General features: G+C 50.3%; 1 protein-coding gene across 2 annotated transcripts in view; it reads left to right on the top strand.

Annotated features, from left to right (window-relative positions):
• Mapre3 (microtubule associated protein RP/EB family member 3) overlaps positions 1–12,450 on the top strand; it is a 49,366-nt gene extending 36,916 nt beyond the window's left edge. Inside the window, exons 2-7 of one of the 2 annotated variants that reach the window (XM_050128508.1) lie at positions 8,172–8,299; positions 8,923–9,068; positions 9,637–9,838; positions 10,974–11,128; positions 11,235–11,387; positions 11,522–12,450. In XM_050128508.1, the coding sequence (XP_049984465.1) occupies positions 8,179–8,299; positions 8,923–9,068; positions 9,637–9,838; positions 10,974–11,128; positions 11,235–11,387; positions 11,522–11,590 (846 nt within the window). In that variant the 5' untranslated portion in view covers positions 8,172–8,178 and the 3' untranslated portion in view covers positions 11,591–12,450. The remainder of the gene's footprint in view (positions 1–8,171; positions 8,300–8,922; positions 9,069–9,636; positions 9,839–10,973; positions 11,129–11,234; positions 11,388–11,521) is intronic. The other variant, XM_050128509.1, reaches the window with a different exon arrangement.
• The last annotated feature ends 1,354 nt before the right edge of the window (positions 12,451–13,804 follow it).

Consider the following 13,804-nt stretch of genomic DNA (forward strand, 5'->3'; position numbering starts at 1 on the left):
CCACATCCTCCCTGCACCACATCCTCCCTGAACCACATCCTCACTGCACCACATCCTCCCTGCACCACATCCTCACTGCACCACATCCTCCCTGCACCACATCCTCACTGCACCACACCCTCCCTGCACCACATCCTCACTGCACCACATCCTCCCTGCACCACATCCTCCCTGCACCACATCCTCCCTGGACCACATCCTCACTGCACCACATCCTCCCTGGACCACATCCTCACTGCACCACATCCTCCCTGGACCACATCCTCCCTGGACCACATCCTCACTGCACCACATCCTCCCTGGACCACATTCTCCCTGGACCACATCCTCACTGCACCACATCCTCACTGCACCACATTCTCATTGTATCACATTCTTCTTGGTTTGATGATGGGTCCATGGAGTTTTGTTGGCTTAAAATATGTTAATGGGGCTGGAGAAATGTCTCAGTGGTTAAGAGCATTTGCTGCTTCTACAAAGGATTCCAGTTCAGCTCTCAGAACTGACATGGCAACTCACAACAGACTGTAACTCCAGTTCCAAGGAAACTGACACTGTCTTCTGGTCTCCCCTAGCACCAGGCATGCACATGGTGTACAGACTTACATGCAGGCAAAACATATCATCCACATAAAATTTAAAAAAAAAAAACCTTGTCTCAAAAAGTAAAAACGTGGCCTGGTGTGGTGATACGCACCTCTAATGCATTTAATCCCAGAACTCAGAAGGCAGAGGCAGGTAGATCTCTGAGTTCCAGGCCAGTCAGTCTATAGAGCAAGTTCCAAGACAGCTGGGGCTACACAGAGAAACCCTGTCTTGGGGGTGGGAGAGATAGATATCCAGAGAAAAGCCTTTAAAAGAAATGGTTGTCTTTCTCCCTGCCCACTCAGATGGGCCTTACTAAAAGGGCTACTTTGGGCAATAAGAGCTATTTCTACACGCCTAGCTCTCCCTTAGCCCTTTGAGTTATGATCAGATAGAGCACACTCACTGTGACTCCCCCAAAGACACCATTCCCTTGGCAGTGACCAGCCCATGGAAACACCTGTACAAATTCAAATCCTGTTTGACAATACAAGACCCAACCCAGCACTGAGACCTCAGCAGGGCTCACAGCAGGGGAGAACTCGGCTATTTAGGAATGTTGTGAGGATGGACTTCTGAAGAAGCCCTGGTCCCTGTGTGCCTCTGCCACCACCCAGATTTTATGCTGGATCTGCCAGAGTGGGTGCACGTGCGTCCCCTGGTAAAACCCTTAAACCACTTACCTACCCACCTCTGCTTTGACTGATCAGCAGGTTTTTGCCAGTGAACAGCTCTGTGAGTCAGGTCTTCACTCAGCCATGAGAAGAAGGTGATTGGCTAGGCATGCCAGGGCTTTGTGACCCGCTGGCAGAACCCTGTGTCTCTGCCAGCCTCAGCCCTCCATCCCTGCTGTCACATATTGCCTCCACGTGTCCCAGGAATAGCATGAGTGTGTGAGCCAAACGGGGAAGGAAAAGCAATTCTGCAGTGTTTTCAGACAGGCGACTTCAGCCCCTGGGCCTGGCAGGAAGGGGTAGCCCAGGGACAATGGGCATAACCCCATATCAGGAGTGGAGATATTTTGGCAGGATCCACAGAGTTCTCTCCTCTCAGGTCTCACGAGCTCTGTTCCAGTTTTCCTTCAAGGTAGGATACCCTCTGAAAGCAGATCTATGGAGCTGGGCCTGGTGGTGCACACCTTTTATTCCAGCACTTGGGAGGCAGAGGCAGGTGAATCTCCGTAAGTTCAAAGCCAGCTTGATCTGCAAAGTGAGTTCCAGGCCAGCCAGGACTATGTAGTGAGACCCTGTCTCAACAACAGCAACAAAAGGCTGCTATATGGGGAAACTTGGGAGGGGATCATATCAGACCCTGATGGCTATCCCAGGCAGAAGGACGGAGAACAGGACAGTGTTGGCGTATCTTCTGAACCACTGTTAGGATCCCTGAAACCTGACAGGAGTTGTGTGCCAGGTACCCGCTCTGAATCAAGTGTTCTTGGACTCTTTGTCTTCTCAGTAATATGGTGACACTTAGCAATACTGGGCACCAGACTTTGATGTGCTCCGTGCTCGGTACATACGTAGTTCACTTAGCTCTCAATAGCGCCATCTGGTGGGGCCACCCATTTTATAAATGCGGAAAAGTAAGGCCTAAAATAGAACAGGACATGGAAGAGACAGGATTTGAACTTGAGTGGTTTGACTAGAGATCCAGGACTCTTTGAACAAAGGTTTTGGAGCTGACACGGTATCCATCTCAAACTGGGGAGAAAAGCTATGTGAGTTTATAGCTGTGCTGAGCGGAGATGGGGACCTGGGACCTGCAAGAGAATTCTCCAGAGCCAGGCTGAACCTGAAGGAAAGGGATCTCCAGAGATTAGAGAAGACGGGAGCCCCCGAATTGTCTTCAAGACATGGGTAGAGGATGGATGTCCATTCAAGATTTAAAAACAGCCAAAATGAAATGTAGTTAAGATGATAAGGCAATTAAACATTAGAATGTAAGACCTCGGGACCTTTAGACATACTGTCTGCAGTTTAGGAGCGGAAGTGCCAGCCAGGGAGACCAGGTATCTGAGAAGTACTGGGAATCTATAGAAACCCTTTAAAAGAATTATTTGTGTGTGTGCATGTGTGTGTGCGTGCATGTGCTACAGTCCATGTGTGGAAGTCGGGAAAACCTCAGTTCTTTCTACCTATGGGTCCCAGGGATCAGGAAAACTCATGTTATCAGGCATGGCAGCTGAGGTCTTTACCCACTGAACCATCTCACCAGCCCTCTAGAAACCCTTCTGACCGAGCTATCAAGGGTTGTTCCTGGTAACCATTTTTCAAGGCCCCAGCCAGCAGAATAAGCAGCAACTCCCCTCCTATCCAAAGCCGTGGGCCCCCAGACCCTGAGGATCCTGGCTCAGGCAATGACTTAGCAAAGTCACAGGATTATACATCCTTTCTGACTCTGGAGCTGGTAACAGGAGTCAAGGCCCTGGAAAGCAGGCTTTTCCCAAAACCACATCTTGGTGTGACCCTCGAGTTTCTAGCTAACCTGGAAGGAAACGTGCTATAGCCTACTCAGAGGACGTTTCTCCAGACAGTCACCTTGTCACAAGAATGGTGGTAGAAAGATAAGGACATTAGAAGACCCGGCTGGTGTAGCCCCTGGGAGGTTTCCTGTCACCCTCTTCCGGGAGTTAAAAAGCTCTTGATGGCAAGTCTGTTACCATTACAAGGTATGGCAGAAGGTGACTCTGCTGCCGTTCAGGCAGCTGCTCCAATGGGAAGCAAACGTCTGGGCCAGTGCTTTATATGCCTTTGCCCCAGCCACTGAGTGCTGGGCCTGAGTCAGTCCTCAGCCCAAGGGGCCATCACACGCTGAACCAGTTGTTGAGTTAATGGCTTTCGGAGAAGTGAAGGCTAGAGTCATCCCAGAATCTGAGTGTAAACTCTGCTTGGGCCACTCCAGCTGACCTGGCTCTGAGGGGACAGGCATCCCATTCACCCCCTTCCATGTTGTTACCAGATTTGGGGGGAACTTGACCTTCTTTGGGGAAAGGGAAGCTCAGATCCAAGCTATTAGGGAGAAGGCCCTGATTGGGAGAGACAGTGCAAGGAAGGACCTAGGTGCCACCTGCTGGCGTGTCTGTTTCCATGCCCAGGGCCAGACTCAGGACAGGAAAACTGAAAGAGGGCGCCCGTCTGCCCCTGTCCCCAAGCCTAACAAGGGGCCACAAGGCTGGCTTCTTCATGGCACTACAGGAGGTGTGTAGGTCTCCACAGGACCCATCAGATGAGTTCCCCTGACCCAAGATGGACCCAGCCAGAGCAGAGAGCGCCCCGCCTGCAAGAACCACTCTGGTTCTGGTATTGGCTGCTCTCTCACAAAGGCCAGTGATAGGGGGTTACATGATTGGTTACTTGGCCCTTAAAGGAGCTGGGAAGCATAGGAAATGACCCTTCCCCCATCGGGGGCACTGACAGAATGGGAGGTTTCTGGCCAAGGAGGAGACCTGGACACAAGTAGTCACGTAGCTCCTGGTGACTCCTGAGAGCAGTTGTAGTCTAAACTCTAAGGAAACTATAGAGATTTTTCTTGATACCAAGGAGGAGGGCACTAACATTTTCCCTCAAGAGCAGTGGCAAAAATAAATAAATCCTGCTGTCCCAGCCTATGCCATTGCCAAGATGATGACTGTGGTTCTTAGACCTGGCCTACAGCAGGATCAGCTGGGGTTTAAAAAACAATGTGTGATAGATAGATAGATAGATAGATAGATAGATAGATAGATAGATAGATGGATGGATGGATGGATGGATGGATGGATGGATGGATGGATGGATGGACTGACAGGTGGGTGGATGGGTAGATGGAGAGACAAATAGTATGCATATATAGTACAAACACACACACAGGCACATGCACACACATTTGGCTTCTCCTAGTGTGGAGCCTCTGGAATGCATGGAGTGGACCTAAACCTTCAGCAGGTCTGGTTCCATAGAAGCTCAGGAAGGCCTCCCTCAGGCTAAATACCCTTTTGAAGGTCATAGACTGTAGAGTGAAGTATAGGACCATTGCCTTCGAAAGTCTTACCCATTACACAGAATAAAATCCCTTATTTGACTCAAGAATTCCCAGGGCAAAACTAAGAACAAGAACCACCCACAAGCCTAGACCCTTTTAGGCCTGCCCCAGAATGTCAGCAGACTAGAGCTCAGGGGCCGCCTGGAGAAATGAGTCCATATGGGAGAGGCTCATTTTGACAGCTACCAGAACAACATGTGCCCACTGCACCCAGCCCAGCAGACACACCCATTTGGTCCACCTCTCTCTGAATTACATACCTTACTTGACTTCCTGTCGTGCTTTTGTTTTGCCACGCATTGTGGCGTTTGATTTGACTGTTTATCTCCTGAAACGTGGGACATTTGATTCGACTGTTTATCGCCCTGAATGTGAGATGAAACGTCATCCTTGACTCTTTCCCATTTTGCCCTTGAAAAGCTTAGGATCCACCCACGCTGTTCACCACCCTGCTAGTACTCCGGAGGACTCCCCTAGAGGCTCAGAAGCCTTGACTCCAGCCTCCACCTTCCACCAATGTGGTTAGGCCATTACTGCTCACCAAGTGCTAGCAGGGAATCCAGAGGTAAATCACACAGCCCGGCCCTGAGGAACTTGGTCAAGTAGTAGGGGCAGACACACTGATGCTTTTGCGAGTGCAAGAATGCCACTGTTAGCTTTGCCCAGGATGCCATAGAGTCCCATAGTGAAATTCTCTGTGGAGAATGCTGGCACCAGACCCAAGGAGTGGAGCTGGGGACCCAAGTCAGAGAGTGACGGCAGACACTGAGAAAGGGTGTGAAAGGTGTTACCCATCCCTTCAGCAGCTTCCCTGAGTGGCAGACCATATTTCCATATTTCCGGGCCCTTCCTGCAGGGGAGCCAGGCATAGAAACATGACTAGTGGTGAGTTTGAGGGTCAGGCACAGGGCAGCGGGTTCAGACTCAGTCAAAATTATCCTGGGGAACCTTTGAAATTGCCAGATCCTGAGTCCTTAGAAAGTCCCACGATGATAATTTTTGTTTTTCTTGACTTTTGAGCCCCACTTGGTCTCCCTTTCCCCCAGACAGTGAAGGAAAGGGCTTATTTTGAAACAGAGAAGAACTAGGAGTAAATAACAGGATTTTTCTTTAGTGGTTTTTATGCTGAAGGAAAGGTTCGTTTAAGTTAAAGACGCATGTCATAGGTTCCACTAGACAGCGGTGGTGAGGGCCAGGGACAAGGCAGCCCACACAAAGCTGAGTGAGCCCTGTTCTACAGCCGGACTTGTCACATTTGCCTGGTCTAGCGTGAGCGGCTTGATCAAAGTCCAGTTTGATGGTCTAGCTAGGTCTAGCCCATCAAGAGTGTGTCTCCAGGTTGATGTGGAGGAGGACGATACCATGTCTCATGCTACCACCTCTGGTTTTTCATGCAGATCAAACCCAGGGCTTCATGCATGCTAGATACCCCACCAACTGAGCTACATCTCTAGCTCTGGAAATATTTTAGTGGGACCCCCTTCCTACCATTTGTGCTACTCCTAAACAGATCCTGTCTCTCTGCCTTATCTCCAAATTCTTCCAGCTAGGAGCCAGAGGTAGCTCTCTCCTCAGCCTGCCTTTGGCAGTCTGTCCCCAGTCCCAAAGTCCATTCATTTACTCCCCCAGTGGTTCACAACATGTCATCCCTGGTCTCACAGCACTGGGCTGTGTGGACGCCATCTCATTAGAGATGATAGTCCTTGTGCATCTCTGAGTATCAAGTTGGGGGTACTTGTGGGAGGGGATGACTGCCTGCAGGGTTCTAGGAATTGGGGCCGTATTGTCTTCCTTACCAAAGACACTGCACATTAAATCTAGAAAAATAGCCAGGGATGATGACCTTTAATCCCAACACTTGGGAGGCAGAGGCAGGTGGATTTCTGTGAGTTCGAGGCCAACCTGGTCAATAGAGCTAGTTCCAATACAGTCAGGGCTACACAGAGAAACTCTGTCTCAGAAAACAAATGAACTAACAAAAAAACCTGGAAACATATTTTTTATTCCAGAAATAAGAGCTCTTCAGTTCTTAGGGCACATAGTGCTTTTATCTCACTTGTTTCTCCGTTTCTAATAAAGACTTGTTCCCACTTTTCTTTGCAACGACCAAGCGCAGCTGATTCCTGACTTCTGTTCAGGGTGGTAGGTAGCGAGGGGCTCACGCCTGCCTCCTGGATTGGATTGAATGCCTCTGCTCAGCGCCATCTGTAGGAGTGGGGAACATTTTGGCCCAGAGTGGCAAAATAAAATAAACCTTCAGAAATCATCAGTGGTCTGTGCAAAGTATCCTAGCCTGTGAATATCAAGCCCAGATGTTTCCAACATTGCCACGGCTAAACAGTTCAAGTTTGCCAAACGAACGCATGCCTGGGCACCTTATTTACCACTGTTGGCTTGAAGTTGGGGTGTGGGTGTCCAGGCCTGCTGTTAAATAAATTCAGGGGTGTTGGAATGGATGAGGGAGAAGAAATGGTGGCCGGAAGGCTTTGTGGGAGGTACCCGGTAGCTGTGGCTGCCAGAAACTATGAGAAAAGTCGGAGGGAGGGAAGAGCCTGGACCATTGAGGAGGGGGAGCTGAGGAATGAGGCATACTGGAAGATGGCAGAAGAGAGCGTTGGTGGGCTAGCAGACCTCACAGGTTTATAACAAGACTGATTCAGGGCTGGTGTTTATAGTCTCTGCAGTTGTAAATACCGAAGATGTTTTATGAGACAGTTCTGGACAAATGGGACTTAGTTGCCTTTAGGTGGGTCATCTAGCAGACTGCTGGCCACAGGAATGGGGATGCAGAGGCAGAGGAGAAGCAATGGCTAGTTGGCGTTAGAACAGATATCTGATCCGGTTACTGTCTGTTTAAAACCTTCCAGTGACTTCCAGTTGACTAAATAGAATTTCCCCGGGGGTAAACAAAACCCTTCCAGATCTGTCCCTGCTAATCTCACTGCATCATGCCTCAACACAGAAACCTATGCCCCAGGCCTACTTAGCACTCAGAGCTCTTGAAATGAGTCATGCCTTTGTTCTTGCCAGTTCTCGGGCTACTGGGCCCCTTTACCCCATTACTTGGTCTGCCCAGAAAATCTCTTCCCATCTCTGCTCTGAGCCTTCACAACCCTAACAAGCCAGAGATTCTTTCTCTCTCTCTCTCTCTCTCTCTCTCTCTCTCTCTCTCTCTCTCTCTCTCTCTCTCTCTTTCACATACACACACACACGCATGCACATACACATATACACACATGCACACACATACATACACACACACACACCTTTTTATTTTTTAATTTTTACCATTCTTGACCTTCATGTGTTCATCAACTGCTCTTCTCTCTGTGCTGAGGTTTGCCTGTCTCCTTTAGGTAGAAACTTAGTTAACTTTGTATCATTCACCAGCTCCTGGAGAGAGCCTAGGTATAAAAGACACTAGTTAACTTGTCTAAGGAATCAAAGTAAGCCCATTCATTCTCTATGGGAATTGCAAGACTGTGTAAAGAGTGCTCCTTGTGTCCCCAGGGCTCAACCAGGCTGGGGAGAGCTCAAAGCCATCATCTCTTCTTTCTTTACAGCTGGGGTATGGCCGTCAATGTGTACTCCACATCTGTGACCAGCGAGAATCTGAGTCGCCATGATATGCTCGCGTGGGTCAATGACTCCCTGCACCTCAACTATACCAAGATCGAACAGCTCTGTTCGGGTAGGTGACCCATGGGAAAGGTTCACATGACTGTAACTAACGTGAAGATGAAGAGCAGGGAGAGCACGTGATACTTAGAGTCGGAATCAGAAAACTGAGACTGCAAAGGTGGAGAGCTGACAGGGCATTCCTGGGTGACCAGAGCCAGGACAGACAGGGAAGCCACCATTTAACAGCATGGGGGTCCCATGGAGCCACTTTGAGTCCAACTCTGTTCTCTGCTGCAGCCCTTGTAGGTGCCAGTTTTCCCATCCAGTCAAAGAGCCATCCTCTGTCTCTGTCAGGTGGCTATAGGGCTCTCCTACTTACTGAAGTGCTTGGAATGGCACCAGTACATGGTTTGGATCAGTATGGGGCCTGGGCAGGTAGCTCAGTGGTACAGTGCCTGTCCCATATTTGCAGGGCCCTGGGTTCAGTCCTTAACACCACCACCAGATAAATACATAACTGGTGATCATGGATGTTCTTGTAAAGCCAAGGAGAATTTAACCGTATCTAACATCCCAGATGGACAAGCCCTAGCTGCAGGACAAAGGGAGAGGGACCAGGCTTTGGAAAGTAGAGCAGCAGGGGCCCTGGTGGTGGGGGAGGCCCCTTCGTCAGCCATGCCTCTCTTCTCACAGGGGCAGCCTACTGCCAGTTCATGGACATGCTCTTCCCTGGCTGTGTACACTTGAGGAAGGTCAAATTTCAGGCCAAACTAGAACACGAATACATCCACAACTTCAAGGTGCTGCAAGCGGCCTTCAAGAAGATGGGTGTCGATAAAGTAGGTGTCTGTACCCCTGGGGTCCATGAGGAGCGGTATAGCCCTGGGGAAGAAGATGACCCACCAGCCAGGGTGACAAGGGATACTTGGTTTATTCTACCACGTCTTTATACCCTGAACCCCAAAAAGAATGCTGTCCACCCAGCTCAAGTCACAGTGAATGCACCTGCCCAGACTCCACCGAGACAACACCTCCTTCCCTTTCTCCTCATTGGCCCGCCCACTCCAGATGTTAAGGCTCTGGGTATGACCCCTGCCACATCTCTTCAGAGGCCCACAACATGCCAGCTGGCTATGCTGCCCGTATGGACCCTGAGCCTCCAGTTCACCTGCGGGCGGCAGGGTCACCTCCCACACAATTTTTCCTGTGCCTGTAGGAAAGGAATGTCCCTGAGTTCCTCCCTGGTGGGGCCTGCCAGCCTGCTTGTCCTCTCTGGTGCCATGGGAGGGGGTGCAGATGGAGAAGGTAGACAATGCTGTGGCCTAGGCTGGCTTCCCTGTGCTCACAGTGGAAGGCCGTCCTCCACAGCAGCTGCCTAAAATGATGTGCTTCTATGGTTTATTTCAGATCATTCCTGTAGAGAAACTAGTGAAAGGAAAGTTCCAAGATAATTTTGAGTTTATTCAATGGTTTAAGAAATTCTTTGATGCAAACTATGACGGGAAGGACTATAACCCTCTGCTGGCACGGCAGGGCCAGGACGTAGCGCCTCCTCCTAACCCAGGTGATCAGATCTTCAACAAATCCAAGAAACTCATTGGCACAGCAGGTAACATGCCCAAGCTGGTGGAGGGAGTTTGGGGGGCTGGGCCGGCAGGGCTATCCAGCCAGGAGTGCCCCCTGGGCTACCGGCCCAGCCCTGCCAGCCTGGAGGAGACTGTTATCACGGAGTTCAGATGACATCACCTGCTGCTTACCTAGATGGGGAGTCCCATTTTGGGGTGAGAGGGCTCCAAAAGTTGTCCTGAGAAGGGAGCCACCTGCACCAGGTATGGTAGCAGCTTGCTGAGACCCAGGACGCTTTGTTGAATAACATGAGCTAGCTTGTTTGCCTCAAGCTGGGTGGGGCCTGGCTCCACTGTCCAGAGCCATCAGGCTGAGCTCCCGGAGCCCGGACCCAAGCCCCTTGTATATCCCTGCCCACTGGATACCCGAAAGCAGGTTCCAAAATCCCATAGCCCAGAGATTCCTTTCCAGAAATGAAACCTTGCTGGGCTGCTAGGAGCAGCAACAGAAGCAATGAGGCCTGTGGTGACAGCAAGTGTGTGGCAAGAAAGAGGGGAGCAGCTCCCAGCCGCATCTGACCCGTCATAGCAGAGCCACCTCCTCCGTTTGCGCTGCTGTCCTGCCTGGGCCTGGCCCACCCAACTGCTTGCTTTGCACTAAAGCAGCTGCTGTCTAGGGAGGTGCCAGTTGCTAAGAGCAAGTAGCCACAGCATGCAGGCTGTGCTAGGGAGGAGCCTGTGTCCTCCACCACTGTGCGATACCGGTCCAGCCCAGCAGGGGGAAACGGAGCCCAAACTGAGAGGGAGCTGGAGGGGTGGGGCTGAGATTCACTGAGGGTGGCTTTGGCTTCTGCTGGGACAGACTGCATCAGCTGCTCTCTTGGGTCTCATCTGTCAGTATAGAGCCAACCAACTCCACTTCATCAAATTCACCATCAAAGTGTCCTGCATCCCGCCCTCAGGCCAGCTCTCCTCAGGTCCCCTTCCCTTTAGCTTCCTGTGGCACTCACGCTCCCAGGCTTGCCAAAGGGCTGTGCAGTGGCTCTAGTGTCACATGTGGCTGAGGCTGAGGCCTAGATGTAGCTGCTCTTCTGAGGGAGAGTGCCTGTCTGTTGCATGGTCCTCATACTGGGGTCTCATGGGCCGTGCCGTGTGGTCTGACTCTTGTCCTCTGGACAGTTCCGCAGAGGACGTCCCCCACAGGCCCCAAGAACATGCAGACCTCTGGCCGACTCAGCAATGTGGCCCCACCCTGCATCCTTCGGAAGAATCCCCCATCAGCCCGAAATGGTGGTCATGAGGCTGATGCCCAGATTCTTGAGCTCAACCAACAGGTGAGTGGGATAGGAAAGGGGAGTTGACGCTGGGGACAGGAGGAAGGCAGGCAGAAGCGTCAGAGGCAGGACCATCTGGCATAAATACTTCTTCCTGCCTAAGCAGCTGCTGGACTTGAAGCTGACGGTGGATGGGCTGGAGAAAGAACGAGACTTCTATTTCAGCAAACTGCGTGACATCGAGCTGATCTGCCAGGAACACGAAAGCGAAAACAGCCCTGTCATCGCGGGCATCATCGGCATTCTCTATGCCACTGAGGTGAGCCTCACTCACCCCTCCCACTGCTCTACCAGACCTCTGAATCTGGGGCCACTTGGCCCTGTCTCCAGACTGTGTGTGGAACCTGAGCCCTCAGTCTGGGCAGCTGGCTCACTGTTCTCTCTCCTCTCCAGGAGGGATTTGCACCCCCTGAGGATGATGAAATTGAAGAACACCAACAGGAAGACCAGGACGAGTACTGAGGGCGGCACCAGCCCTGACTGACTGTGGCTTCCCTGCCCCCCCATGCCCACCCCACATTATAAGTCCTTTCCTACAGCCAGTCAGCCAGCCGGGTGCTTTGTGTCAGTGCCGCAGCACTGGGGAGCTGGGCAAGTGGGGTTCGGGAGGTTGGGGCTGGTAAGAGGATGAGGCTCTGTCTGGGTCCCTCAAGTGGCACTGGCCCAGGGGACGTCCAGGACCCCTGTCCACTCCCCACTCCTATTTATTTCCGTTGTCTCCATGCTGTGTTGGCCAACACTTTCCAGGGTGCTGCCGTCACCCACCAGCCAGCCCCCTGCTCCCCGACAGCCAGCAGCTGTATATTTGACAAAGGCATTGGTATATTTTTACTTACTGGATTGTCCTTGCACTTTACTGCTCTTCTTCAGGGCTGACAGCAGGGCTCGGGGCAGTCTTCCTGGCTTGGCTCCCCTTCCCCATAGCCGAGACTGGGCAGGACTCACCAATTCTTATTTATTTTGTCTTTTGACTTCTCTCTCAGTAGTTGAGGGAAAGGCTGGTATGAGGAAGTGGGTAGGGGGTTGGGGAGGCAGTGCTGTGAGTCCAGGGATCAGGGAGAGAGAAGGGAGCATGCGAGGGATAGAAATGACCTCCTGGCACTGGGCTCACCCACCCAAGGCCCCTGCCTCAGCACCGAAGCCCAGCACTGCCCCAAGGCTTCCTAGCCACTCCCTCCTGCAGCCTGGTTATACCACACAGACTCTGCCTGGCCCCCATTTTCTGTCTGTCCCCCATTCTCCCACCTCCCCATCTTTGCCCCCTGGGCACTAGCCTGCATATGTGTTCACTTTTATTTAAATAAATTTGTGTGGTAAAAGTCCTTGCCATGTTTCCCTCAACTGAGCCATAGCCAGATATCAGGGCACATCCCCTTCTGTCCTCCTCTCTCCTGAGGGACAGCCACGCAGCACAGCTCACATTACTGTCACCACTGTCACTGGGCTTCGACCTACACCCAGCTCCCAAGGCTGCTAACTGCTCTTGAGGCAGGTTTTATGTGACTCCTAAAATGGGTTGGCACCAATAGTCCTGAAAATGACTTGATCAGGTTGATGAGTAGCATCAGTTACTCATGGCTGTTATTTATTATTATTATTATTATTATTATTATTATTATTATTATTATTGTCACATTATCTTGATGAGTAGCATGAGTTTATTAGGGATATAGTATTACTGTTGTTATTATTATTATTATAATCACATTATCTTGATGAGTAACGTGAGTTTATTAAAGACAGCTTACAGGCCAGTGGATGACAAAAACACCTTCTACACAAACCCCTACTTAAGCAGAGGTTTTCGTCAGGACCACCAGCTCCCAAAATAACCATACAGTGACTTACTGTTAATTATAAATGCTTGACCGATAGCTTAGACTTATTACTAGCTAGCTCTTTCAGCTTAAATTAACCCATATTTCTTATCTATGCTCTACCATGTGGTGGTACCTTTTTCAGCACAGCATGTTCATCCCCTGTTTCCTCGGTGTCTGCTGGTGACTCTGCCCTTCTTCCCGGTGTTCTCTCAGTCTGGCTTTCCCACCTAACCTCTTCCTGCCTACTTATTGACCAGTTGGTTCTTTATTTGGTGGTGCACGCCTTTAATCCTAGGACTTGAGAGGTAGAATCAGGCAGATTTCAGTGAGTTCAAGGCTAGCCTGGTCTACAAGAGCTAGATCCAGGACTGGCTCCAAAAACTACAAATAAACCCTGTCTCGAGAAAAAAAAATGAGAGCAAAACATCTTTACAGTATACAAAAGGATTGTTCTTCAGCATTTCCCCCTTTTTGTCTAATTAAAAAGGAAGGCTTTAATATGCAAGAATTTCAACTGCACTATCCAGTCCATTTGTATTTGGCAAATTTAGAGAAAATACTCTATTATCTATCTTATCTTTGTGAGTCTAAAGTTTTATGCCTAATTTATTTTTTAGCATAACTAAGGAAAACTAAGTCTAACTATTTGGTCTTTAACTCCATCAAAGACCATAGAAGGATATAATATTACCTAATGCAGAGACATCGGCTGCCTGGACAGTCACCCAAAGTTCCTCTGTAATGTTGGCATATCCATCTTTAACATACAGGCCTAGTATATCTGACAGACATTTCTGAGAAACAAGGGATTTTGATGGATTGTCCTGCCTTGTCAGAGCTTGGCAGTCACTCTATT

The sequence above is a fragment of the Alexandromys fortis genome, unplaced genomic scaffold, assembly GCF_014885135.2.
Source record: "Alexandromys fortis isolate MF-2015 unplaced genomic scaffold, M_Fortis_MF-2015_v1.1 scaffold_304, whole genome shotgun sequence".
Taxonomy (NCBI): domain Eukaryota; kingdom Metazoa; phylum Chordata; class Mammalia; order Rodentia; family Cricetidae; genus Alexandromys; species Alexandromys fortis.